The 27,127-nt window shown below is 53.8% G+C and overlaps 1 protein-coding gene across 1 annotated transcript; it reads right to left on the bottom strand.

Moving 5' to 3' along the window:
• Positions 1 to 4,665: 4,665 nt before the first annotated feature.
• Ddr1 (discoidin domain receptor tyrosine kinase 1) lies at positions 4,666 to 26,785 on the bottom strand. Its single transcript, XM_059281736.1, is given in 19 exon segments — positions 4,666 to 5,626; positions 5,751 to 5,900; positions 7,154 to 7,282; positions 7,284 to 7,389; positions 7,804 to 8,022; positions 8,752 to 8,879; positions 8,991 to 9,235; positions 10,185 to 10,295; positions 10,838 to 11,003; positions 11,801 to 11,952; positions 12,043 to 12,126; positions 13,194 to 13,440; positions 13,555 to 13,741; positions 14,803 to 14,902; positions 15,095 to 15,242; positions 16,543 to 16,771; positions 17,172 to 17,274; positions 17,368 to 17,497; positions 26,085 to 26,785. Coding segments are annotated over 19 exon segments (2,790 nt in total). The 5' UTR covers positions 26,100 to 26,785; the 3' UTR covers positions 4,666 to 5,485.
• Between the last annotated feature and the right edge of the window lie 342 nt (positions 26,786 to 27,127).

The raw sequence follows: 27,127 nt of genomic DNA, 5'->3' as shown, positions 1-27,127 counted from the left end.
ACCTTTGGCAGATACCCCTCTACTGCCATGCCTGCCCCTCTATGTTGAAACAGTCTCCAGTCTCTTTCCTGCCTCCTGTCCTTTAAGTTGCTTTAGAAATCTAACAGTAAAAATAAGAAAAGAAGAAACATACTAGATTAGCAAAAGAAATAAGCAATAGTAAGAAATCCCGGGGTTGGAGAAATGGCTCAGAGGTTAAGACTGCTCTTCCAGAGGTCCTGAGTTCAATTCCCAGCACCCACATGGTGGCTCACAACCATCTGTAATGAGATCTGGCACCCTCTCCTGTATACATAATAAATAAATAAATCTTAAAAAAAAAGAAAGAAAGAAAGAAAGAAAGAAAGAAATCCCAATGCCTTGTAAAGAGATGAGAAACTTTTGATTTGCAATTAAAGGGGCAGGGGATGGAGACTGGAGCGATGGTCCGTTAAGAGCACAGCATACTGCTCTTGGAGAGGATCTGAGTTCAATTAGTTCCCAGCACCCAGCGGGGATGCTCACAAATGCCTGTAACTCCAGTTACACACAGGGTGATCTAATGCCCTCTTCTGGCCCCTGTAGCACCTGCACACACATGTGCATATGCATAACTCAAAATAATAAATCTTCTTTAAAAAGAAAAAAAAGAAGCTAAAAGAACAAAAAAAACTGAAATTAAAGAAACAATCGAATCTTAGCAAGAAAGAAAAAAAAAATAAAGCTAAGTGTGGCATTATGGGCCTGTAATTCTGCAATGGATGTTAAGGGGAAGCAGGAGGGTCAGGAGTGGTGGTGGCACACACCTGTAATCACAGCATTCAGGAGGCAGAGGCAAGCAGATGTCTGCAAATTCAAGGCCAGGCTATCCTACATAGAGAGTTGTAAGACAGCCGTAAATAGACCCTGTCTCAAAAAACAAAACAAAACAAAACAAAACAAAAAACAAAAAACCAGGCAAGCTGTAAACTCCTGATCCTACTGCCTCCATTTCTGGAGTTCTGAGATTACAGGCAAGCATTACCACCCTAGCTTCTACAAACAATTTTAGTGTGATTGTTCTTTGACCCAGCAAAGCCGCCATTAGAATTACATCATCCAAGCCAGGCCTTTTGGAATATGCCTTTAATCCCATAACACGTGAGGCAGAGGCAGGCAGATCTCTGTGAGTTCGATACCAGCCTGGTCTACAAAAGCAAGTTCCAGGATAGCCAGGGCTGTTTTACAGAGCCCTGTAAAACACTATCTCAAAAAACCTAAAAAAAAAAAAAAAAAAAGTATCATCCTGAAAACCTCATCCATAGAATAGATTAGATGCAGAGATACCCAACAAAGATGCTTCCTGAACTCAATGGCAAAGGCTCACAGGTCGGTGCCAGAGGCTGGTTAGATAAAACATGAATCATCCCAACAATGTGGAAGACTGGGCACCCCTGAGAAAGGAGGGGCCTGTATGCATACTGGGGCCTTGAACTGCACATGACCCACCAGCAGAGGGAGAAATGCAGATTACAAAGTGTCTTAAGCAGCCCATAAGAAGCTTTGACATGTATAAAACTGAAAGGTAGGCTGGGGAGAGATGGTTTAGTGACCAGAGTTCAGACCCCCAGAACCCTCATAAAATGTTGGGTGGGAGTAGCCACCTGCCTGTACGAGACAGCTGTCTAAGGAAACTGTCCACATTAGATAACTCTAGGTGATTGGGAAACCCTGCCTCAATGGATAAGGTGAAAGCCATGGGAGGAGGTTCAGCTTGACTCTGCTTGTCAGGATTCAGTAGAGGAGGTAGCCCTGCCTAATGGGGCCACACGGAGCACAGGCTGGGATCTGGGAGCCTGGTGAGGCTTCCCTAACTCTGTAGATACTCTTTATGTTAGCCCTTGAGGTTTTTTTTTTTTGTTTTGTTTTTTTTTTTTTTTGCTTTTTTTTTTTTTTTTTTAGAACTGAGTCCTGTGTTCCTTAAATTGGCTGTTTTGCAGCTTATAATCTCACAGCCAAGGAAACAAAGACACATACCACACACACAAATACATGTGAGATAGCACATACAAGTGAGCAAAGAACAGATCCTCGGGCTGAAGAGCATCTCTGGAGATTTGACCTGACCAGAGGAAACTGCTGAAGAGACCCAGGGAACACTGTTCCAGGGCAAAAGCACACTACAAAGCCACATGCCAGGAGGGTCTGTGGCCTCAGGAGAAGCTGAAAGGACAGTGGTGTGTGTGCTGGATAGGATGTAGGAATCAGCCAGTCTTTGTAACATGAGTCTTAAAAAGTCTTATAAAAACAAAAACAAAAAAACCAGAGCCAGATATTGGGGTGAAAACTGAAAGATCAGAGAAACAGAACAAGCCACAGCCAGCCTCATCTCACCAACTCCTCAGCTGATCCTGTTTCCACGAATCCTCAGACTGAAAGCCTCTGAGTCCTCACCCCTCAGAGTTTCAGCCGAACTGCTTTAGTTCCTGTCTCTTCACGCCTTGTATACTGTTCTCCATCCAGCCATGTCACTTCCTGGGATTAAAGGCATGTGCCACCACCGCCCATCAGAAAACACTTCTAATATAAGCATTCAGGAGACTGAGGCAGGAATATTGCTGGTAGTGAGCTCCTACTAGCAAACAAGGGTCGGGTGTGGTGGCACACACCTTTAGTTCCTGAACTCAGGAGGCAGAGGCCCACAGATCTCTGAGTTCAAGGACAACGTGGTCTACCTAGGGAGCCAGGACAGCCTTGGCTACACAGTGAGACACCCACTGAATTAAACAACAGAAAGATCCAAAAGGGGGACCGGGAGTATAGCTCGGTGGCAGAGTGCTTGCTTAGCATGTACAAGGCCCTGGGTTCAACCCCAGCATTGTAATCATCATCATCACCATCATCACTACTGTCACACATATATATACAAAACAAGCAAAATGTAATTTAAAAAAAAAAAAACTTAAAGGGGCTGGTGAGATGGCTCAGAGGTAAAGGCAGCAGTGGCCACCACACCTGAGTTTTACACTCAGGACCCACATGATGGAACTACAGAATCAGTTCCTGCAGGTTGTCTCTAACTTACACACTGTGGCACGTGCATACACAGCTCCACACACATGCATGCACACTAAATAAATAAATGTAACAATTTTTAAAACAGAAGATACAGATGACCAGGTGTGGTGCTGTGTGCCTGCGATTCCAGGGAGGTAAAGGCAGGGGCATCCGTTCCAGGTTATTCTCTGTTCTACAGCAAGTTTGAGCCATGTCTGGGCTACATAAGACCATGAGATCCAGCCTCAAAACAAAGGTCACCGTGGCTGCAGAACTGAAAACAAACCAGAGAGGGACAGAGTGGTCCTGGGTGACTGGCTGGGAGATGTCAGTGTTGTGGCGGCATGTGCCGGGGCGGTGGAAATGTTGAGAAAGAATGAAGATCTGGCGGGGAGACCTTCAAGCTTCACGCTGGACTGGACTCAGCACCGAGAAGGATCAAGGACACACTGGTGCCACAGGGTGGATGCTGCTGCTGCTGTGGGAGAGGGGCAGGTTTGGACATGCCGAACTGAGCTTCACAGGAGCCTAGAGTTACATAGTTCTAAAGCTTACTTAGAGCAAGTCTGGGCACAGAGCTCTGGGAGCTATGGCTCCCTGCCAGGGATTCCATTGCTTATTATTCTAACGTCTGACCTCTGAACTCTAACCCATCAATGTCTGTCTTAATCTTAGGGGCAGTAGTCTGACCTTCGTAGCTTTAAGAAGACTGTCAGATTGGTGACCTGGGCCCTGAGAGCCCATTAATTCAACCTCAGATTAAATTATCTTTACTGTGTCCTCTCATTATCTATTTGGCTCACTTTGTGAATAGAGTTAGCCAAAACCCCAGGGTCCTTATTTCACAGGAACCACTATAAAGATGGGGCCGTTTTCTCCAAACCTGCAACTAGATTTTTGTTGTTGTTGTTGTTGTTTTTTGCTATCACTCAAAATGAAATCTAAGGCTTTCACAGTGGGTGCAAGCTGTCCTCATAGGCCTGAGACAATCCAGGCTCATAGTTCTGGTTTCTGCCAGACAGCTCATACCCAAGAGGCATGTGCATGCTTTCAAAACCTAACCCAGAGATCACCTGGGTCTTCCCAGCCCTTTGGATTCTAGAATTTGGACAAGGAAAAGAAATGACACCTTTATTTTTGATAACCTCAAACCAAAATCTAGCACTGCTCTTTATGATGAATGAGAGCAAAACTCCTAGTGTTTTCTGAGATCCCTGTTGACTTGCAACCGATGGACACCACTATTTATTTGTTTGTTTTTAATTATTCACTTATGTGCATTGGTGTTTTACCTGTATGTGAAGGTGTTAAACCCCCTAGAACTGGAGTTACAGTCAGTTATGAGCTGCCACGTAGGTGCTGGGAATTGAACCCGGGTCCTCTGGAAGAGCATCCAGTAAGTACTCTTAACCACTGAACCATCTCTCTCCAGACCCCAATGGGCACCACTATTTATGTTCTTTCTGCAGAGCATCCGAGTGGACAGGGCTCTCATGGCCTCACTGGCATGGGCCTGGATTTTGTGACAACAGACCAATGCTCAACTACACACGCAGGATGTGGAACATGGACCGGGGAAATAAAGACAGTGGCCTGGGAGGGAGGGGAGGAGGCAGACACGACCCAAACCCCAGGAAATGCACCCACAGCTGTGGAAAAACTCAACTTTTATTATTACCTGCCTACTGCAGGAGATTAAAACTGCCTCAATCTAAGTCCATATATTAGTGTAAAAATCTGTGTCTCTCCCCCCAAAAATGTACAAACCCACGTGATTATAGAAAAACCAATGTGGTAGCTACAATAGAGATTCCCCACCCCCAGCCTTGGGCTATGGATCCCTCTGTCCCCCATCCTAGTATTTACTCCACAGAAACATATAGGCTTTGAGAAGTCCTAGCTGCAGTTCAGTCAGTGGGAAGGAGGGGTGTGTGACGAGGATCAGGACAGGGATCACCCCAGGTCCAGTGTGTCGGGGGCGGGGATCAGAAGGAAGCCAGGGCTGAGGACCACCGTAGGGGGTTAGGTTTCCTTGTCCACCTCATCCCCCAGTTTCTCAGCTGGCAGTGTCCAGTGTGTGACAGGAAGGAGGCCGGGGACACAGCCACCTCCCCAGGAACCAGTGTTGTCCAGTGGGGCCCAGGTGCTCCAGGGGGCCTTGTCCAGTGTGTGCCCTGAATGTGTCCCCATCCTTCCCCAGGGGATGGCTGGAAGAAGTCAGGCAGGATCCCAACCACAGGGCCAGCTGGGTGGGTGGTGCTCGGGAGATGGAAGGCCAGCAGGAAGGGAGTGTGTCTCCAGAGACAGAGGCTTCAGCTCCTTGGGCAGGCCCAGCCCACCTGCAGAAACGCTGCCTCTCAGGGACGGCAAGTCAGGAGATGGTGGGGTGGGGTGCCGTGGGCTTCTCTCGTTCTAGTGTCCAGCTTCCCCTGGAGGGCTCCCAATGAGAAAGGGCTGCAGGGTCCTGAGTTTACACTGTGTTAAGTGCGTCATCTGCCAGGAACCGATGAAGCTGGGCAAAGGGCGGCCGCTGCTCAGGCTCCCGGCTCCAGCACCGCAGCATCAGTTCATAGAGGGTCTGCGGGCAGGCGGGTGGCCGGGACAAGTATACCTGTGAAGGAGAGGCAGGGGCAGGTGCTCTTTAGTTTCTATCACCACGTGCTCCGCCCCTCCTGGCCCCTCCCACAAGCCTCCTGGGCCCTCCCACAAGCCACATCCCCTCCCTCAGCTCCAACCTGCCGGCCTTGGTCCCTGAAGAACTCCCCAGCGTTCTCGATGACCTGCTCGTCTGTAAGCTGCCCAAAGGGCTGGGACCTGCAGAGCATCAGTACCTCCCACAGGGTCACTCCAAAGGCCCACACGTCACTTGCTGTCGTGAACTTCCCCTGGCACACGAGAATGCAAGGAAGGCACAGGAAGATCTCAGACAGGGCCGACCCCAAGGTCTACCTACCCTCACCCCGGCTGTCCTTCCACCTGACCCCTACACCTGCTCCTCTGTACCCTCACCCCAGCTGTCCTTCCACCTGACCCCTACACCTGCTCCTCTGTACCCTCACCCCGGCTGTCCTTCCACCTGACCCCCTACACCTGCTCCTCTGTACCCTCACCCCGGCTGTCCTTCCACCTGACCCCTTCCACCTGCTCCTCTGTACCCTCACCCCGGCTGTCCTTCCACCTGACCCCCTACACCTGCTCCTCTGTACCCTCACCCCGGCTGTCCTTCCACCTGACCCCTTCCACCTGCTCCTCTGTACCCTCACCCCGGCTGTCCTTCCACCTGACCCCTACACCTGCTCCTCTGTACCCTCACCCCGGCTGTCCTTCCACCTGACCCCTACACCTGCTCCTCTGTACCCTCACCCCGGCTGTCCTTCCACCTGACCCCTACACCTGCTCCTCTGTACCCTCACCCCGGCTGTCCTTCCACCTGACCCCTTCCACCTGCTCCTCTGTACCCTCACCCCGGCTGTCCTTCCACCTGACCCCTACACCTGCTCCTCTGTACCCTCACCCCGGCTGTCCTTCCACCTGACCCCCTACACCTGCTCCTCTGTACCCTCACCCCGGCTGTCCTTCCACCTGACCCCCTACACCTGCTCCTCTGTACCCTCACCCCAGCTGTCCTTCCACCTGACCCCTACACCTGCTCCTCTGTACCCTCACCCCGGCTGTCCTTCCACCTGACCCCCTACACCTGCTCCTCTGTACCCTCACCCCGGCTGTCCTTCCACCTGACCCCTTCCACCTGCTCCTCTGTACCCTCACCCCGGCTGTCCTTCCACCTGACCCCCTACACCTGCTCCTCTGTTCCTGCCTCCCCCTCCCCCTGCTCTGGCCCTATCCTTCTCTGTCTGCCTTCCACCTGCTGGTACTGAGCCTCTATCCTACTCCAACCCCTTCTATCCCCAGTTTCCAACTCTTGCCCCTCCAACCCAGTACCCACTCTTGGCTCCTGGATCCCTTTTCCCACACACTGCTGTTCCCTCTTTTTCCAGTTCCTAGATTCAGAGGTACCCTCGACTTCCAAATGAGAAGAGTGCAGCCCCAGAAAGGCAAGTGGCTGAGGAGCCACAGAGCTGGCAGGAGGGCAGCCAGTGCCCCCCTCCCCCCCAGCCTGCTTCTTTGGGCCACTCACCATGAGGATGCACTCCCAGGCCATCCACCTGATGGGCAGCACGGCCCGGCCCTGTACGCGGTAATAATCCCCAGCATAGAGATTTCGGCTCATGCCAAAGTCAGCGATTTTGATGGTGAAGTTTTCCCCCAACCAAGCAGTTCCTGGTGGCCAGGTCCCGATGCACAAAGTTAAGTGTGGCCAGATAACGCATGCCTGAGGCGATCTGGGCCCCCACGTGCAACAGCATAGGGTAGCTGAATGAATGAATCAAAGAGAAGGTCACAGGGCAGTCCAGACTCCTCCCCACTTTACATGCATCTGTCTAGGAGAGGGAGGGGAGCCCACACCTCAACCACTGGAGAGGTCACTCCTGATCCAGGAAGGGAAGAGGTTCAGAATGGGGCAGGTCCTACTCCACCCACCCAATCCTGAGGAGCTCATGCTTTGTTAGGCTGGGGAAGAGAGACCTCATGGAGGCTCCAGGCCTCCTCATCTCCTCCTAAGATCTGAGCGTTTCTGGCCTAGTTCACGTACTACCATGGACATGAGTTCCTCATCCTAGGTCCCATCCCTACCCAATGCTCCCCTCGCTCCTCCCCAGCTTGAGTGAGGGTCAGGAGTCCCACTTGGGGTGCTCTTAGGAAGGCCCTGCCTCGGTGAGTGGGTACCTGATTGTGGGCCCCTGGTCAGACTCTCTGTCCCCAGGAACCCCCTGAGCTGCCTTGTTCTCCAGCTGGTGGGCACTAAGGAACTGGTTCAGGTCACCATTCTCCATGTAGTCTGTGATCATGCAGAGGGGGTCGTCCTGCACACACACGCCCAGGAGCCGGATGATGTTTGGGTCCTTCAGCCTCGACATGATCTTGACCTCCTTCAGGAAGTCATTCCTGGAGAAGCAGTGAGAAGGCTGGAGAAGTGGCATGGCAGTGGATCTTCCTTCTTGCCTCCAAGGACCTCCCTCAGACACCAGGCTCTGCTGCTCTCAGATCTTCATGGCATCCGTGTGTCGTCCTCCCCCCTCCCCCCTCCCCTTTTCTAGACATCCTCCCTAGTCCTTACCTAGCATTCTTTTGTTAATTATTTTTTATTTTTTATTTTTATTTATTTATTTATTTTTTCGGTTTTTCGAGACAGGGTTTCTCTGTGTAGCTTTGCGCCTTTCCTGGGACTCACTTGGTAGCCCAGGCTGGCCTGGAACTCACAGAGATCCGCCTGGCTCTGCCTCCCGAGTGCTGGGATTAAAGGCGTGCGCCACCACCGCCCGGCTGTTAATTATTTTTTAAATTGAATTAAAGTATGCTCACATCTTTTCCCCTCTCCCTCTCCTCCCTCTCTTTCGAATCTACGGCCTCTCACTAATTATCATTGCTGCTATAGGTGTGTATGTGAGTAAGTCTATGAACGCCTCTGCCCAATCCACTCAGTGTTGCTGGTGTGTGTAGGTCTCAAGGCTGACCACTTGGGATAACCAAGTAGGGGACTGATCTCTGGAGATTAGCGTGCTCTCTCTCAGAAGCTGTTAATTGCCTGCAGCTCCCCGTCCAGGAGTGGGGCCCCATGTGACTTGCCCCATTCCCACTGGCTTGTGCCATCACTACTGCTGCCGTGGGTCTCACCTGGCATTTTTGGTGGCATCTGGCCGGAGGATCTTCACCGCTACCAGCAAGGGGTGTCCCTTGTGCACGCTGACAGGGAAGTCACCACTGACCAGGTCTTGAGGGTCCTCTACTTCACACAGGTGCACCTGGAGAAGGAAGGTCGTCCACTCAGTCGCGAGGTCCGCCAAGGCCACAGCGTCACATGGGGCATCACGGCACAAATGACGCTGTCAAAGCCGGGCAGGCACCCTCCTTACCTCCCCAAACTGGCCCTCGCCAAGCTTCTCCTTGAAGCGGAGCCGTGACCGGGGGAAATCCACTCTGGGGGGGCCATCCCCAACTGCCCCTGGGGGCAGGGCGGGCACAGCATAGGTGTTGCCCCCAGTGACGCCCTGCAGGGTGACAATGTCAGCCTCGGCATAATGGGGGACGCTGTTCTGGGGAGGTGGGGGTAGAAGCGGGGCACCCGGCTTCTCGGGTTCCATATAGTCCCCACTGCAGGCTGGAGAGGCGAGGGGAGAGAAGACAGGACGAGGCATCAGGAGCAGCCCCGAGCAGCACAATTCTCCATGTCCCAATCTCCCCGAGGTCCCAGCCTCTATGTCCCCAAGGTCCCCCGCTGCCAGCCTCAAACCAGAGAAGGCAAGTGCGAGATCAGTGCTATGCACCCAAAGGCTTTCAAGGCAGCACAGACAATTAGCAGAAGGTACCAGAATATTTTACTCTCTGGGGTCTCCTGGCATAACCCTGACCACTAGGTAAGCCTGGGCTGGAAGAAGGACTCCTCCACCCAGCGTCTGAAGCAGGACCAAGCCACGAGTCTCCTCCATGTTCCAAATCCTCATCCCACTGACCACCACCAGCTCCTGCTACTGTCGGCCCAGCCCCTCCCTGCCGATGACTCCCAATCCCGAACACACCACGCTCAAAGACAGGCAGAGACAGGGCACACGGAAAGGAGAGGGTGACAGGTCCACAGGCCCCCAAGACGAGATGTTTACAGACAGGAGGGAGGCAGAGCTGTCCCCTCTGGGCCCTGGGGAGAGGGCCACAATGAGAAAGCAACACAGAGAAGAGCAGACAGGAGGGGCGGGCGGCATGAGCCTTCACCTCTGGGACTGCGGAGAGAGGACACAGGGGGGAGGGGGCAAGCGCCCAGGGTGAGGCCCTCCTCCTCGCAGCTCTAGAGAGAGGGGAGAATAAAGGAGGAGTTACAGGAGAGGGGCACCGCAGCAGCTTCCTCTCTGCTCTGGAGAGCAGTGTGAGAGGAGGAGAGGACAGAGCTAAGACCAGCAGCCTTCCCCGTGGCTCCAGGGGCGGCAGAGCAGGGGAGCTCGGGAGAGCAGAAGAGGCCACAGCGGGGAGCTGGACAGCGCAAGGCGTGAGGGCTTTTCCCGGCGGCCCGGTAGAGGTAAGGGGAGCCTGCAGAGCCCAGTGGCAGAGGGGCTTACCCTGGGTGTTGGTGGGTTTGGCCCAGGCGGGTGTGGGGGGGCCCGGGCCTCGAGGGGGACGGGCGTAAGTGGCCAGAAGGAGGCGGTAGGCCGGATTGGAGAGCAGCAACGCTGTCGGGAGAAGGAGGGGGGAGACACGGGGAAGGGATGAGACTCAAGGCAAGACCGGGGCTTCTGGGGGTGAAAGTGCAGGAGACAGAGATAGAGTAAACCAGGGCCCTCACGAGTAACGGAGAGCTGAATGGATGATGGGTACATACGTACGTATACGTCATACAGGTGAGTGGATGATGGGTGAGAGCTAAAACTGCTGTCTGAGTGCTGGATAGACAAATGGGTCTATGAATATAGATGGATGGTAGGATGGATGGGTGCTTGAATGAGTGGACGGATGGACAAAGACGGATGGATGGATGGAAAGAGCAAGTGCCGAGGGGTAAGGAGACAACGAGAGGTACAACAGAAATCTATGACACTGTGACAGGATGAGACCATTGGCATTCTGGGTAATACATAGGAAAACTTTGGGGGAGACTATATGGAGGTACATAGAAATAAGAAGATGCTGGACTGGCTACAGACGGTGAAGGAGGAGGGATACGACAAGAACCCAGGCAGATGACAAGGGGGACTGGAACAAGGCAGGGCCTTACCAGAGCCATTGGGGACACAGGGCGCAGAATGGGGTGGAGTCCCCCGAGGCCGGGGCTCCTGGTAAGGGGGTGGCTCTCGGGGCCCTGGGCGGTTGTTGATGAGGATGGTGTCCCCAGGGACAGAGAGGTGAACCGTCAGCTCCTCCTCCAACACCCGACGCTCGGCCTAGTTGTGGGATTAGACAACATTAATGGAGCCACTGCACAGCACAGCTTCCTGGGTGCTTGGATCAGAGCTGGTCTATCCTCTGCTCATGGCAGCTCCACTTCCCTGATGTCACCCCACAGGACCCAACCCAGATCTGACCAGGCCCTAATTATCAACCGTAACGGACGTGACCCTCCCAGACATGGGAGGTCCAGGGCATACGCAGAGCAGGTGACCTGCCACTGCCCCCTTCACTGGCTCTTCTCCAGCTTTTGCTCCCAACAGGTTGGTTGGGCTTTGGTTAGAAAAGGACCCCAGACGGACAGGGCTTGGCTGGAGGACAAAGGTGAGGCCAGGAGAAAATCTCCTGGCTCCTCCCGGAGGGCTGGTTTGCCACCCGCTATATCCTGCACCGGAAGGCCCTGCCTGTTTCAAGGCCCCCTCCGAGGACTCTCAGCTCTTGCGCCTCCCTAGCTCGGGGAACTGCCACCTCCTCTCAACCAAAGGAGACTCACAGTGGTGGGAACTGACTCACGTGGTGTCCGTCTCACAGACCATGCTCACTCTTGAGAGTGGTCTCTGCTTCTGATGTTAAGCCCAGCCCTATAGATCCTACCGGCCCAGACCGTGCTCCCAGGGACTGTGCTCCCATGGACTGTGCTCCCAGGGATTGTGCTCCCAGGGACTGTGCTCCCGTGGACTGTGCTGCTGTGGATTATGCTCCCAGGGACAATGCTCCCAGGGACTGTGCTCCCGTGGATTGTGCTCCCGTGGACTGTGCTCCCATGCCCGCCCATGCACAACGCGCTGCCCACCTTGCTGAGCAGGCGGCGCCAGTGCAGCCTCCAGAGCATGAGTGCAATGATGAGCAGCAGCAGCAGGATGATGGCCACCAGGCAGCCAATAAGGATGGCAGTCGGGCTCCCCTCCGCCTTGGCCACTGGCTGTTGGCCCCGGGGCTCCAGCTCTGACAGGGGAGAATGGTCAGCACCACAGCAGGTGTCCGGCCGCACCAGAGGGGGAGGCCCGGGAGGAACTGTACCCAGGGACTGCTCACCAAAGCTGCTGACGTTGGTGGGAGGTGGGCCAGGCGGCCACCAGGGGGCTGGCGGGAAGGTTTCAGAGGAATCGTTCACCACGTCTGGGGAGAAGGAAAGAGAAGAGGGAGTCAGAGCGGGAGGGGAAAGGGGGGAAGGGGGGAAGGGGGGACAGGGGAGGGGGGCGGGGACCCCGGGGACACAGGTGCGCGAGACCTAGGGAACTGAGGGGGACAGGGTGGTCAGGAGTCTAGTCAGAGCAAGCCCATTGGTACAGCAGTGTGGGACCCCCCCCACCCCTGTCAGGGGGAGTGGAGGACTTCAGGAGGGGCCTTGCGGATCTGCAGGCTTAAGAGAAGATGCTCCTTCTCAATGAGGCAGAAGTCTTTCAGGCTTAACCAGAACTTCTGTCACCCTCACTCAGGGTGGATCAGGAATGAGGGACTCATACAGGAAAGAGAGAGATTTGGGAACAACAGGGATCCTACGCAGCTATGATCCTAATGCTTGGCGAGGCTGAGGCAGGGGGATCATGGGTTTTAGGCTGGTCCAGGTTACATTATAAGACCTGTCTCAAAACATAGAATATTTTTTAAAAATAATTTTAAAAAATTTTTAAATTTAAATTGGGGCTGGAGAGATGGCTCAGAGGTTAGGAGCAGTGGCTGCTCTTCCAGAGGTCCTGAGTTCAATTCCCAGCAACCACATGGTGGCTCACAACCATCTGTAATGAAATCTGGTGTGAAGGTACACATGCAGGCAGAACACTGTGTACATAATAAATAAATAAATCTTAAAAAAAAAAAAAAATTTTAAATTAAAAAAAGAATCTATCTGGGTGTGGCAGCACATGCTTTTAACCCCAGCACTCAGACTGCAGAGGCGGGCATATCTCTCTCTGAGTTCCAGGCCAGCCAAGGCTAAAGTGAGACCTTGTCTCAAAAACACAGTAAGAATCTACAAAACACCAAAAAAAAAAAAAAACAAACAAACAAATAAAAAAGACTCTACAAAGGACTGGGGTCTGATTATTCTGCCCCAGTCCGAGAAATCTCACAGGCGACGGGTGATACCAGGAATCCATATGCTGGGGACAGACACCACGGGGTTGACAGTCAGACCAACAGGTAAACTTAGGTAGGGCTAGAGCCAGGCACACTCTGGGGCTTACTCGAGATGAAAGAGATCTCACTGAAGAGTAACCAGGGTCCTGCAAAGAGGAATCGGCACTGCAGGAAGCGGCCCACGCGGCCCCCCAGGGGCACTGAGACGGTCCTGGCTCTGGGGTCTCCGAGGCTGCCCCCCAAGGCATGGCGCACAGGCTCTCCCTCCCAGGCCATGGCAGGGCCCCTTTTAAACCGGCATTCCACGCCGCCTGGTAGACGGGCTCCCAGAGTGTGCATGTTGTTACAGTGGACCTGAGAGAAGGAGGACACGAGTCAGGCCAGGAAACCACAGCAGCATCCCCCCCGCCCCCCCCCCCCCCCCCCCGCCCCACTCCCGGTGTCCTCCGGAGGGCCGAGCTCGCTCACCTGCATGGTCTGGAAGGTCCTCAGTCGGTCAAACTCAAACTCCATCTCCACATAGCCACTGGAGAAGCTATGGTTGCTCCATCCTACGTAGTCATAGCCTGGCCAGACCCGCAGCTCCTGGCTCTGCCTGAAGTCATCCAGCCCCACCACACCATCTGCCAACTGACCCAGACCGCCATACTGCAGCCTGATTGGAGGGAACAGGAAAGGACTGTTTAGAGGGAAGACGGTGGGGCCACGCAGGTTCTGCACGCACGCACCCAGTAGGGGCCTGAACAGCCTGATTCTCACTCCCTCCCCGTTCCCGGCCCTTCCCAGCCCACCCCAATGTCATGCATCACACCCAAAACTGTTACCACCACTAAGGCACAAGGTTCAATCTATTAGTTTGTTTTTTTTTTTTTCATTTATTTTTTTATTTTATATGCATTGGTATTTCACCTGCATGTATGTCTCTGTGAGGGTGTTAGTTCCCCTAGAACTGGAGTTACTGGCAGTTTTGGGCTGCCATGTGGGTGCTGGGAATTGAACCTGGGTCCTTTGGAAGAGCAGCCAGTGCTCTTAACCACTGAGCCATCTCTCCAGTCTCTCCAGCCCCGCCTTGTTTGTTTTTAGCTAGTGTCTTAGGGGGTCTGGCTGGCCTAGAAAGCGCTGATGTTACTGCCTCTACCTCCCAAGCACTGGGGTTACAGGAGTTCTGATGCCCTGCAGGTTTTCTTACAAGGTGAGCCTTGACTGGACCATGGTGCCTCTTTCTAATCCAGACAAAGTGCCCTTTGGCTATGGCCACCTTACCATCCTTCATTCCCAGCCTGTCCTTTCAGGCCCCACCTAATGGGCATTCTCCCCAGTTCTTCCATTTTACTGCCCAGGCTACTCCCTGCTCCACCTCACTTCACATGCACACACACACGCACACACACACACACAAACACACACATACACACAGATCACATACACACATACCACACTCACACATACCACACACACACACCACATATACACAGCACACATACCACACACATACACATACACACACACCACAGCACACACACATACACCATACATACCACACATATACAACTCAGCACACACCACACATACTACACCACACACACACACACACACACACAGCACACACAGATCACACACACAGCACACATACTACACCACACACACACACACACACACAGCACACACACGCTGGCCTTCTCCCATCCCAAGCTCCGTACAGGTCATCCCTCTTACCCGCCTGCAGTATATCCATCATAGGTGGAGTCATTGAGATGCACCACCTCAGATAAGTACATGGTCTGCCCCACGGGGGCTGTGTACGACAGGAGTCCATCTGGAAGGGTGGAAACGGGAGTTAGAGGCATCAGCCTGAGTGATTTCAGCCCCTTGGCAACATTGCCGGTCCCCTCTCTCCTCACTCAGTGGCAGCTTCCTGACAGAGGAGGACCTCAGATGCCCCTCCTCACATCCTCTGTTTCTTGCTTCCAGGACTGGAAAGGGGTTCTTGTGAGGCCGACCCACTCACCCCGCCAGAGGCAGCCATAGAGCTCCACCCGCAGACAGACACTCATGACACGGTCAGCCCGCGGGTAGAAGCGGACCAGGCGGGCCACCATGGGGGGCCCAAGGTCCTTCAGCACCACTCCACCAGGATCCTCGTTACCCGAAATCACCTGTGGGCCAGGAAAAAAGGGTGCATGGGTGAGCAGGGCTGCAGATCAGAGCTAACCTTCCAGGCCTCGGCTGCTCCCCGGCTCAGCCTGCAGGGGCCACCGAGACGCTGGCAAAGGGTAACACTGAGCACTGTGGGACGCAGCTGGGCATTTCTAAAAGGAGGCTCTGTGGCAGTGACCACTGATGCCTCCTGAAGCTCTCTCTGGAGGCATGTCCTCAGTCGTACCTCACCTACCCTCTCCTTGCCTGCTTCCACGTGTCTCCAAGCCATCCAAGCTGCTGTACCCAGACCCTCCCCCAGAATCTCAGTACCCTGCCTGCTTCACCCCACCCTCTCTGTTCATCCAGCAGCTGACCAAGGGCCCGCTCTGGGCCAGACATGACCTCAGTGGTGAAGGGAACCCCTCCTCACAGGGCAGCTGTGAGGAACAAGAGGCAGTGTGTGGGGCAGAGCAGCGAGGTGGGCGTCCAGAGCAAGATCTGCAGGAGGTGACATCTCTGAGGAGCACTGGGTGGAGTAAGAGGAAGCCTCTGGGTGTCTGGGGGGAGGGCTGACCAGGCACAGACGGCAGCAAGTGTCTGGTCCCTGACTGTGGAGAGGGACCCTGGCTTGTTCCACAGATAAAGGCGGTATGGCACAGAGTATGTACATGTGTGCGGGTTTGCACACGCAAATGCAGTGCTTGCAGAGACCAGAGGATGGTGCGAGATCCCCTGGAGCTGAAACTGGGTTAATCGAAGTGCGTGATTAACTCAGTCAAAGAATTGGAGTCTTTTTTCTTTCTGATAGAGCCAGTGTTGGGCTGAGAGCTGGGTATGCTGTTTGTAGCCGCGAGGAAGAAGTTTGATACATAGTAGAAAGGGACCAAAGCCAGTTGAATGGTTTAGGCTTCAGCTGGATGGAAGAACACACGGCTTAGAGCTGGGAGGTGGGGGTGGAGTGATGGGGTTCAGGAAATGCCACAAAGGTGAGTGCAGAGAGGAGCTGAGAGAGCGAGCCACCAATACCATCTTAGTTTGTGGTCATGGGATGAGGGGGCTGTAAATTTCCCCAAGCTGAGAACAAGAAAAAGGAACAGATTTGGGATAAGAGTGGGGACTGGCGTCCACTGGAGAGGCCAATGGTAAGTTTGAGACCAGCATCAGATGTTAAGAGGCAGTCAGGTTGGCGACACTGGGTGGTGCTCCTGGCAGAGTCTGGAGCTGGAAGCGCTAGAGCATGGGCAGTGGCAGATGCTGTTTAGAGTATGGCAAGGAGAAGAATGTATCCTTCCCAGGTGCCTCCCTTTTCAGCCTCACCTCCTGACCCCAGCGGTCCTTCCAGTCCATCCAGCGGCGGCCATCTCGGGAGTAACGCAACCGGTAGCTTCGGGAGAACTCTTTGCCCAGGCCCCCAGCATGGCGGCCCTGTGTGCCTACCAGAGCCACCAGATGTAGCCTCCGAAGGTCCACCTGCAGGTACTCCTCCTCTTTGGGGAACACAGGCCCTGCAGGGCACCACGCTCCGTCTCCGTCACTGCTTTCCAGCCTGGGAGGAAGAAGGAGGTCAGGGCAACACTTCACCTTGTTTTTTTTGTTTTTTTTTTTTTGTGACAGTGTTACTTTGTAGCTCAGGCTGGCCTCACTAAGTAACCTTGAACTTCTGTTCTTCCTGCTGCTACCTCCTGAGTGATGGGATTATAGTATATGCCACCACACCCATTTATGGGGTGCTGTATATTGAATACAGAGCTTCATACTAGCTGAGTACCCTAACTGAGCACATTGCCAGCCTGGCTGTGGGTCTATTAAAGCCTGCTACCACCACACTGCATATGTCTCGCTCGCCTGGGCCTTCTCAAAAGCCATTTGGCCTGCGCTGAGGGGCTGGAAGAGCACAGAAGGGTCCATTAAAGAATTCCCTCAAGGCAACACCCAGTATCAGGTACCTGCTGTGGCGGGCAGCGGTGGAGTCTGACCAGGAGCTGGAGACGGAGATGTCGCTGTCAGGAATAGTGCGGTCTTGCATGCCCAGGGCATAGCGGCACTTGGCTGGAGGACACAGGCACAGGATGGATCAGGGTCCCCCCAACTCTCTGACTCCCAAGCTCTATTCCTCAGGGACCCAAGAGTCAGTCTCCTCACCAGGGTCAAAATGTCCCTTCATGTCAGCATCTCCAATTGTCACCAAGAGTAGCAGCAGCAGTAGAGGTGAGAGGGCCCCTGTCCCCATCGCTCCTGGTCCCTCTGGCCTATGGAGGAGGGGACAGCATTTCTGCAGGGGACAAATTGGGAGGAGAGTCGGCTCAGCAAAGGATCTAGGTACAGCCAACAGCAAGAGACAGACAGGAGGGCTGCTTTGGGGATAAGGAGAGTGAAATGGCCAAAAATAAAAACAAGAAGTCACTGTTCAGAGCATGGCTCTACTTTTAGACTGCCTCCTACATACCAGGCACTGGCTGAGACCTCAAACAAGACTCCATAACTTTATCATCAGCCACTTTATAAGGTAGATGTTATGATCCACATTTAACACACAAAGGAACCAGACAGAGATCCGTTCATTAAAGAACGTGCCTGAAGCCCCACCCCACCCCTCAATCAAGAGAGAAAACAAAAACGAAAACAAAAAACAATGGCTTCAAAAAAATGTCGGCAACACACAGTAGAGACAAAGGGCTTAGTGGTTAGAAACTAAGAACTCTTACAAATGGAGAAGAGAAACCATTTTATAAACAACCCAATAGAGAAATGGCCCAAAGCTCTGAGGATTCACTTCATACAAGAACAGAGCCAACAAGTTTAAAATATATATTTTAGCCGGGCAGTGGTGGCGCACGCCTTTAATCCCAGCACTCGGGAGGCAGAGCCAGGCGGATCTCTGTGAGTTTGAGGCCAGCCTGGACTACAGAGTAAGTTCCAGGAAAGGCGCAACACTACACAGAGAAACCCTGTCTCGAAAAACCAATATATATATATATATATATATATATATATATATATATTTTTAAAAAAATAGTCAAGTTCACTAGAATTAGAAAAATATGAATCAGACTGACAAAGGAATGTTTCTTTTTTTGAGATAGGATCTTACAGTGTAGCCCAAAGCTGGCCTCAAACTTACTATGCAGCCTAAGGTATCCCAAATGCTGGAATTACAGATAGATACATACTTGACATACCCAACTTGACAAAGTATTTTTTAAGATTTATGTTTTAGATGTTCATGCATATTAGTGTTTACCTACAGGAACATATGTGCACCACATGCATGCAGTACCTGAGGAGGCCAGAAGAGGGAGGCAGAACTTCTAGAACTTGAGTTATAGATGGTTGTGAGTCATCACCATGTGGGTGCTGGGTCCTCTGTAAGAGCAGTAAGTGCTCTTAACCACTAAGCCATCTCTCCAGCCCCAACAAAATATTGTTAAAGGTTATATCTTCCATGGGAGAGGGACAAAAAGAGAAGCCACCATTTTTGTGTGTGTGGGTGGGTGGGGGTGCTGTTATAGTATCAGAATCTACTTGGAAAGCAATCTAGCAATATGATCAGGGCAGATGGTTCAAACAAAGGGAATAGGAGAAGAACTCAAAACTGCCTCCAGATGTCCACCATGGAGCCTTTGGTGAGGACCCAAATCCCTAAACTAAGTGAATACCCACAGGGGATGTTCTGGGGGTTGGGAGCGGCAGGGGGTAGGGGTTAAACTTCTATGTAGCTATGAAAAGAAAAAAAAAAAGTAAAAGGCCAGAGAGATAACTCAGTGGGTAAAGGCACTTGGCTCCAAGTTCGATGACCTGAGTTCTATCCCTGGGACTCACGGGTGGAAGGAGAGAATCAGGGTGGAAGGTGAAAACTGACCCTTTTTTATCTGTTTTTGAGACAGGGTCTCTCTAGATAGCCCTGGCCATCCTGGAACTGTGTAGACCAGGCTGGCCTCAAACTCATAGAGATCCACCTGCTTCTGCTTCCCAAGTGCCAGGATTAAAGGTGTGCGCCCCTACTACTAGCCATCCTCTGACACACACACACACACACACACACACACACACACACACACAATAAATGTAATATATATATATATATTTTAAAGGAGGGGCTGGAGTGACAGCTCAGCAGTTAAGAGCACTGGCTGCTGCCCCAGACAACCCAGGTTAGATTCCCAGCACTAACGTGGCAGCTCACAACTATCTGTAACTCAAGTCTTAGGGGATCCCACGCTCTCTGCTGGCCTCCATGGGCACCAAGCATGCCTGTGGTGCCCAGACATACATGTAAGCCCAAACACACACACATATAAAATAAACAACAATAATAAATTTGAAAGAAAGGCAGGGTGTGGTGGCATACCCTGGCAAGTCAACTTGAGAGGCAAAAGACCAGTAGCTCAAGGTTAGCCTCAGACCCATTCTAAAGTTGAAGCCAGCCTGGGCTACATGAGACTCCAAATCAAACACCAAAAAACAAAAGTTAAAAAAAAAAAAAGAAAGAAAGAAAGAAAAAAGTGAGGGCTGGAGAGACGGCCCAACCGTTAAGAGCGCCTGTTGCTCTTACAGAGAACCCAGGTTCAGTTCCCAGCACCCACACCATGGCTCACAATCATCCATAACTACAGTTCTAGGGAATCCAATGCCCTCTTCTGAGCTCCGAGGGTACCAGGGGCACACACACATTATACAGATATACATGCAGGGAAAACACCCATAAATAGAAAAAATTTAAGAATATATAAACCTAAAAAAATTATTTTAAATTAAAAAAAAAAGTATTGTGAATCTGATTCGGCATGTGTTTTTCATGCCACCGCTCACCATGAAAAGCCAGACTCAGAAGCACAAGAATCACTCCACCCCGTGAAAGCAAAGGATAAACAAACCCACGCCTGTTCCCACTCTTCGTGTGTATGTCTGGTGAGGCTGTGCGCGACCATGAACAGGGGAGAGAGGGAAGAGCACACAAAAAGGAGAAAACTGGCTGTGTTGGCTCTCTACAACTCTGAGACAGTAACATGCATTCATGTAAAATCATCTAACATATAAACCGATGTAAAACCTACTCTGGTTTTCAAAACCTAAGTCCTAGAGTGGCTTCGTTGGTTTACTGAGGAAAATACAATAGAACCAAACACCAGCTAGCCCGAGCGCCTCAAACCTCTAAGGACAAGACTCCATCAGCGCTCAACGTCATGGTCCTCTGCAGTTCCCCAGCCCACTGAGGTAGCCAGACCAGCAGACTGGACACCCTCTGACGCTTGGCAGAGACTCGGAACCCCACCTGGACCTTCTGGATCAAAGTCCCCATGTAACTGTTTCTCCCTGAAGACCGAGATGCTTCCTCTGTTCCTTCTGGGGTGTGGGCAGTTTACCCTCCCCAAAACCAGCTGAAGTCTTCGTATAAACTCAGGGATCTACTGTCCACTGTCCTGGGGACAGAAAAGTTCTCCTGATACCTGGCAATGCCTGAGGCCTGCATTGAAGTCTAAAGGTCCTGGAATCCCGAGGGACACCCACTGCCCCTCTCACACCTCTGCCACCAGGTCCCAGCTCTCCTTGCCCTGCCTCTGGCATCCCGTTCCCCAAGTTCCAACTTACTGAAGGTAGCAGAACCTTGAGCTGAGAAGGCTGAGTTGCCTTGGAGATGAGGGCGGGCTTAACTACAGGGAAGCCAGGTCACCCCAGGAGGTAGGAGGAGTTGGGGGGAGTCTCCCCCATCCCTTTGTCCTCCTCCAGCTGCTCCCATAATGCTCTAGGGCAGGAATGTAAGAGGCAGCTGAGACCCCCCATCACTGAAGCAGCAGCTGAGGGGCTGACTGGGTTGCCAGAGGCCACTTCGCTATCAAAGGAGAGCCTAGAACCAAAAGGCACCATGACCAGTCCCTTGAGGAGACAGCCCCGTGGTGCAGGGGCGCAGGGACTGAGAAGTCTGGCAGGGAATTCCTGGGTGCCACTCTCCACCCCCACCTCTGTAGAAACAGCAGGGCCCTTGTTCCCCTGAGTAACCTTCATGCCTATCCCAGATGAGTCATCAGAGCCAGACAGTGCTGAGGGAGCCTGGGGCAGAGATACAAAGCCAGGCGGGGACAGGAGGCAGGGGGAGACAGAGCAGAAACACAAAGCTGGAGGTAAATAGAACAGGCTCTGAGAGCAGGGCACCGGGCCAAGCGGAGGAGCTGCAGAAGCATGCTGACAAGGTCCAGGGCAATCCCTTTCTCATCATCCCTTAGGTCTGGATTCCCACTATCAGATAGGCTTAGGAGTTCCACCTCATCGGCACCCTACCTGGCCTTTCTTCAACCAATTACAGGACACTCTGCCTCAGGCCCTTCATTCTCCTCTCCTAAACCCCATCTCCAAATCCAGAGAACTACACCCACACAGCTCTATACACATACACTGAGGTGGGGTGAGACTTAACAAGCCCACTGTAAACACTAGAGTAAACTAAATGTACCATGCTCACACCTCTGGGTGCCTTATAGCCTCTCACATACATATAAACATACATTTTCTTTCTTCTTTTTAACTTCTGATCCCCTTGCCTCTTCAGCATATTCTACTGGCCTATGTGCCACCAAGACCAGCTTACACACAATTCTTATCCACTCCATACACACCTTGAAATCTTTTGTTGTGTGTGTGTGTGTTTGATTAATGTTTTTGAGGTGGAGGGGGGTTGGTGGGTTGGTTGGTTGGATGGAGGGATTTTTGTTGCTGTTTTGGTTCTTTTTAGACAGGGTCTCACTATAGAGCCTTGGTGGGCCTGGAACTAGCTATGTAGACCAGGCTGGCTTTGAATTCATGGGGAGTCACCTGCCTCTCTCCTGGGTGTGCTGGGATTAAAGACATGTTCCACTACAGCCAGATGATTGATTGGTTTTTTTGAGACAAGGTCTCAAGTAGTTCAAGCCTCCAAACTCACTACGATGCCAAGGAAGGCTGACCTTTAACTCTTGATCCTGCTGCCTCCCTCCACCTCTCAGGTGATTACAGGTGTGTGCCACACACCCCGAGGTAATCTATCAAGTCAGATCTCACCGTTTAGTGAGCTGCCACCTTTAGACACCTGTGAATACTCAATGCCAGACACATGCTGCTGCAACATCACATCAGAAGACAATGTGGAATCAACTCAGGCCCTGGGGTCCGGGATCCCCAGAGAACTGCCCCTCCCAAACACACATGGGTGACTAAGCCAAGAGCAGGTGGGGACAGGTGGAACGGGGTGGGAAAAGGAGCAAGAACAAGGCCATTTCTCCACTCATGCACTCTACTGTGACCTGTCCCTACAGTGCCACTGGGGTCTAGACACACCTCCATCCTTCTCAGCCAGTCCGTTCCAGGCCAGCCGGGCGGGCGGTGGCTGGGAGAAGGGGTGCTGGACAGGAATGCCCGGCCAGAAGGGGACCCTGGGAGCGTTGCTCATTGGGCGGTGACTTCGTCTCTTGGCACCACCAGGCAACCACCCAGCGTGGCTGGTTTGGTAGGTTGGGCGTCAGGCTGGCTCCCTCTGGCCGGGGCAGCTTAACAGAGCATGCTCGTAGGCATGGCACACGGAACACCGATAGGATGACTCAGTGGGCTGCATATGCGCACCTGTCCTCTTGGGGCTCGGTTCTCCCCTCACCCAGGAAAAGAGAGATCCTTCCCTACTAGAAAATACTTCCTCGGAAAGTCAGGGTCCTCTCTGTTTCGGATAGAGAATCAAAACCCCGGGGCGCGGGCAGAGCTGGGGCTCCCCAACCCGCGCCCCCTGCCTCCTGCGCGTCCCCACCTCGCTCCCTACCTCTCATCGCTCTCCGGGGCCGACTCAGGCGTCCGGCCCCGACTTGGGGCCTCCTCGGCGGCGGGGCGCGGGAGGGGAGCGCAGGCGCCGGCGGGGCTCGGGTGTCGGGAGGCGGCTCCCGCGAGCAGCTGTCGGGGGCCTGTTCCGGGGAGAGGAGCCAGCGCGGGGCCAGATCGCGCCCAGGCGCCGCCTCCCCGCGCCCGTCCCCCGCCCGTCCTCCCGCCCCGGCGCCCGCGCTCCCACGCCCGGCGCCGCCCCTCGTTTCTCTCCTAGCGCGGAGCCCGCCCCGCATGTCCCCCTGCACGCGTAGCTTCCCCTAGGTGATCCGTACGCCCATCCCCCGCCGCCCCGAGGCTGGGGTACAGCAGCACCAGCAGGGGCCCGGCTACAGCCCGCCCAGGACCCCCACGCGGTGGCCCCGCGAGGAGATGGCGCGTTCCCTCCTCCCCTTTTTCTGGGCTCGGTTCCTGGAGAGAGGGGGAGAGAGGCACGGGGGAGCAGCCCCAGGGCACGCAGGAAGCAGCGGGTTCCCACAGGCCCAGCACGGGAGCGAGAGCCGGAGCCCGGCTGGGGGAAGGGAGCCGGGCTCACCTGTCTAGCCAGACCCGCTTGGTTCTCACCCTACCCCACTTTGCTACCTTTTGGCACCCCCTCGCCCCACAGCTCCCAACCTAGATTACCCCCGAGCTTGAGGGCAGACCACACTCTTTTAGTCTCCACTTCTCTCTGTCCCCTTCTTCCAGAACCTCTCCCCAGCTCTGCAGCTCCCTCCTGTTCTCCCAGGAGCCCTGAGGTCCAGACTCCCAGACTCTGGGTCCCCCTGGGCTCCCTGCTCCATCCAGGCTCGCTCTGGAGTCCTCCTCAGGCAAGCCTTCCTCAGTTCCCAGCCAGCTCAGTCCCTGGTGGGAGCCGCGGAGTCTGGTTTCTGGCAAGGAGAGGCGCAAAATGGAGCCAGGACGAGGTGGGGGTGGAGGAGAAAGATAGGCGTCCTGAAAAATCACATGCTGCCCAAAAAGACGGGAACGCAAGACCCAAGGATGCAAGAAAACAATGAACAGAGAGAGCTGCTGAGCCTCGGAAGGGAGAGATGGGGGGGGGGGGGGGTAAGCAGAGCTTGTGTAGGAGGTGTTCTGTCCCCATTCAGCACCACCTGTCAGTCCTACCTCTCTCCGAACCCCACACCTGCCAAGTCCCCGAATGATGTCAGATCACAGTAAAGTCTCCAGAAACCTTGCCGGCCTTACCACCCTGTTGCACCTCTCAACTGATTGAAAACTCACACCCAAAAGCATTTCCAAAGAGTCTGAAGAAAAAACAGACAAGAACAGAAAAAGCTACCAGGAAGATAAGCGGCCGCTCGGGAGAGAGGCCAAGGCAGGCTGAGTCTCCAGTTTACACACCCAGGGACGCTCCAGCTGCTGAAAGACCTGCTAATAGCTCCCTTGGTCACTGGGAGAACTGCCTTGGCCTTTCCACCGAGCCCTCAGGGATTCCCCCTCCCCAAATTACCTACCCCTCTGCAGGCAGCAATAGGTAATCTGGGCGCTGCAGAGGCTGGGCGGGGTGTGGAGTCGGCTGGGGGTGGGGCCAAGGCTTCCCAGTAACCTCACCTGCGACGGTAACAGCCCCTCCTCCCAGGAGAGACGCTCTGGGGAAGCCCCCGACGGGCGGAGCTTCAGTTCCTCACACGCGGTGGAACATTGCACGCCCCAGACTCGCGCTGACCAGTGAAGGGTCCGTGGGGGGTGTGGAGGAAGCCTCTGCCCCTTTCTCACTCTCCCAGCGAAAATTCCTAGTCGGTGATGCCCACCTCGCCCCAGACCAGGGCTGGAAAGGCAGCAGGGACTGGGGCCCAGCGGAGTCAAGTGACAGCAGAAAAGGAGCTGGAGCCGGCTGGAATGTGCTGCTTGGAGCCCAGATTCCCAGGGGCCAGAGAGGGAAATCCCAGCCATCCAGGGGCCTACAGAGCCGAGCCAAGAACCAAGAGTGTGCCCATCTGCGGCGCCCCGAACCCACTGCTCCTCTCTCTCACCACCCACAACCCCAGAAGCCCCCACTGTACCCTGGAAGCCGGGGAGGGCTCTAGACTTCTCCCTCTTGCATACTCTCCCATGCTGGACTGATTTTTTTTTTTTTTCCTGCAAGCCCAGGAAGAAGAGGGGAAACAGCTGGGGGGGAAATGTGAAGAGAGGCACGCAGGAGAAATAAGAGCTCAGCCCCAGGCCGTCACTGCAGGGAAGCAGGACAGAAGAAAGGGAGGAGGGTGGACCAGATGGGCCCACCCTCACCGCCCCCAACACACACTAGCCACAGTCCCTGCCCTGAGATGCAGCTGCCTCTGGGGAAGCAGGTTGGGTCAGCAGCTGGGGAGAGTGGAAAGCCTCTGGTGTGTGTGTGGGAGGGGGGGTAGAATAGGGAGCTGGAAAAGACCCTGGCCATAGGTCATATTTTAAAGCCACTGAGTCAAATGGGACTGAGGCCTGGAGTATGATGACCAAGGAAGATATGACATAAATCTAGGAAAGAAAAATGAGACAGACGAGCCGTGGATAGTCTGGGAGGGAGACCGAGAAGGGATGGAGGACCAGAAGAGAGAGGTTGGTGGTCACAGAGAGACAATGGTGACAGAACCCAGGAGGAGAGCACACAACTGACTCCAGAGTCAGATGGTACCAAAGGCAGATGGTACCAAAAGGAAAGGTGAGAGAGGGAGGAGAAAGGATTGAATCGAGGGGAGCTGATCCCACACAGAAGGAAAACAAATGTTTGGAACATAACTGGGATGGAGAAAATAGAGAGAGAGGAGGTTAGAATGAAATTAAGATTTGGGAGGGAGGGAGAGAGGGAGAGACTGAGGCATGGAGTTTGAAAGAAAGGAAAAAAAAAACAAAAACAAAAACAAGACGCTGTGGGGCAGACTTAAAAAGGAAGGACAATTTCAAGATAGATGGAAGGCCCAGAGATGGAATTAAACCTGTCTCCAGGCTGCCGGCCACCAAGGCCGCGCCCGCTAGCTGGTCAACCTGGTTCGGCACAGGGCCTCCATCCTTCTCCCCTCCCACCACGCCTCCAGGCCTACCTGGTCCCTTCTCATAAAGGCAGCCCAGCCCCAAGGTCTGTTCCTGCTCTCCCAGGTGAGCTCTTCCTCCCTCTCACCTCCAGGTTCTCCCGAGTTTCAGTGTCCCCAGGCTCAGGCCTTTGGGGATCCAGATCTGAGGCCGATGAAGCCTCCCGGCTTTGTCCAAGCTCCAGCCTCGGGGGCCCAAGAGCAGCTGCCCTGGCCAGCTGCGGCTGGCTTCAAGGTGACCATGGCAACCCAGCCCCGCTCCCCTCGCCGAGCCTCTCAGCCCCCGCAGAGAGGGAGGGGACAGCCTAACCCAGAGAAAGGGAGCGGACACAGAACTGTGAAACTGGACCAAAGGGGTCTCCTAGACAAAGAGACCCCAGACAAAGGCCGCTGAGGAGGAGGTCCCGCGGAAAGCCGCAGGCGCTGGCTGCAGCCAACGGCTTAGAGCTGAGTTCGCCCTGCAGAGCCGAGGACGAGGCGGGATGTGAGGGCTAAAGTTGGAAGCAGAAAGGTTCGGAACTGACTGAGGGTGGTCCTTTGGGGACCTCCTTCTGAGTCCTCAACAATGCACTCCCTTTCCTGGAACTTTGATTTTGTTCCCGGAGAAGAATCTCCAGTTTCTCTCTAACGTGTTACACTGAGAGAGCTCTCCACCAGCTGTAGCAATGGCCCACAGAAGCACCCAAAGCCAACAGGCAGCTTCAGTTTTCAGGAGTTGACCTGTTCATCTTCAGGCGACTCTCTCCCGTCTGTGGTTTGAACCCCAAAGCCAAAGGACATTGACTGATTGGGCCGGCGGGGGTGGGGCCGGCGGGGGCGGGGCCGGGAGGTGACAACTCATCTCAGCACGTGAGAGGAAGCCGGGCTCTGCCCTCTGAACGGTCTGAAATGTTGACTCCCTACCCCATCCGCCTTCCCTTGGCTGAGTCTCCACAATGCGGTCCCTCCCACTAGGATGAGGGGCCCTGGAGAGAGTGTGGGTGGTCACTCCTCCAGCATCAGCTTCCTTTGTGGCTTTCTGATGTGTCGCCACGGATCTCGGAGTCCATCCTCCT

This window comes from Peromyscus eremicus, chromosome 16_21, assembly GCF_949786415.1.
Source record: "Peromyscus eremicus chromosome 16_21, PerEre_H2_v1, whole genome shotgun sequence".
NCBI classification, from domain to species: Eukaryota; Metazoa; Chordata; class Mammalia; order Rodentia; family Cricetidae; genus Peromyscus; species Peromyscus eremicus.
This window is presented reverse-complemented; position numbering and strand designations above follow the sequence as displayed.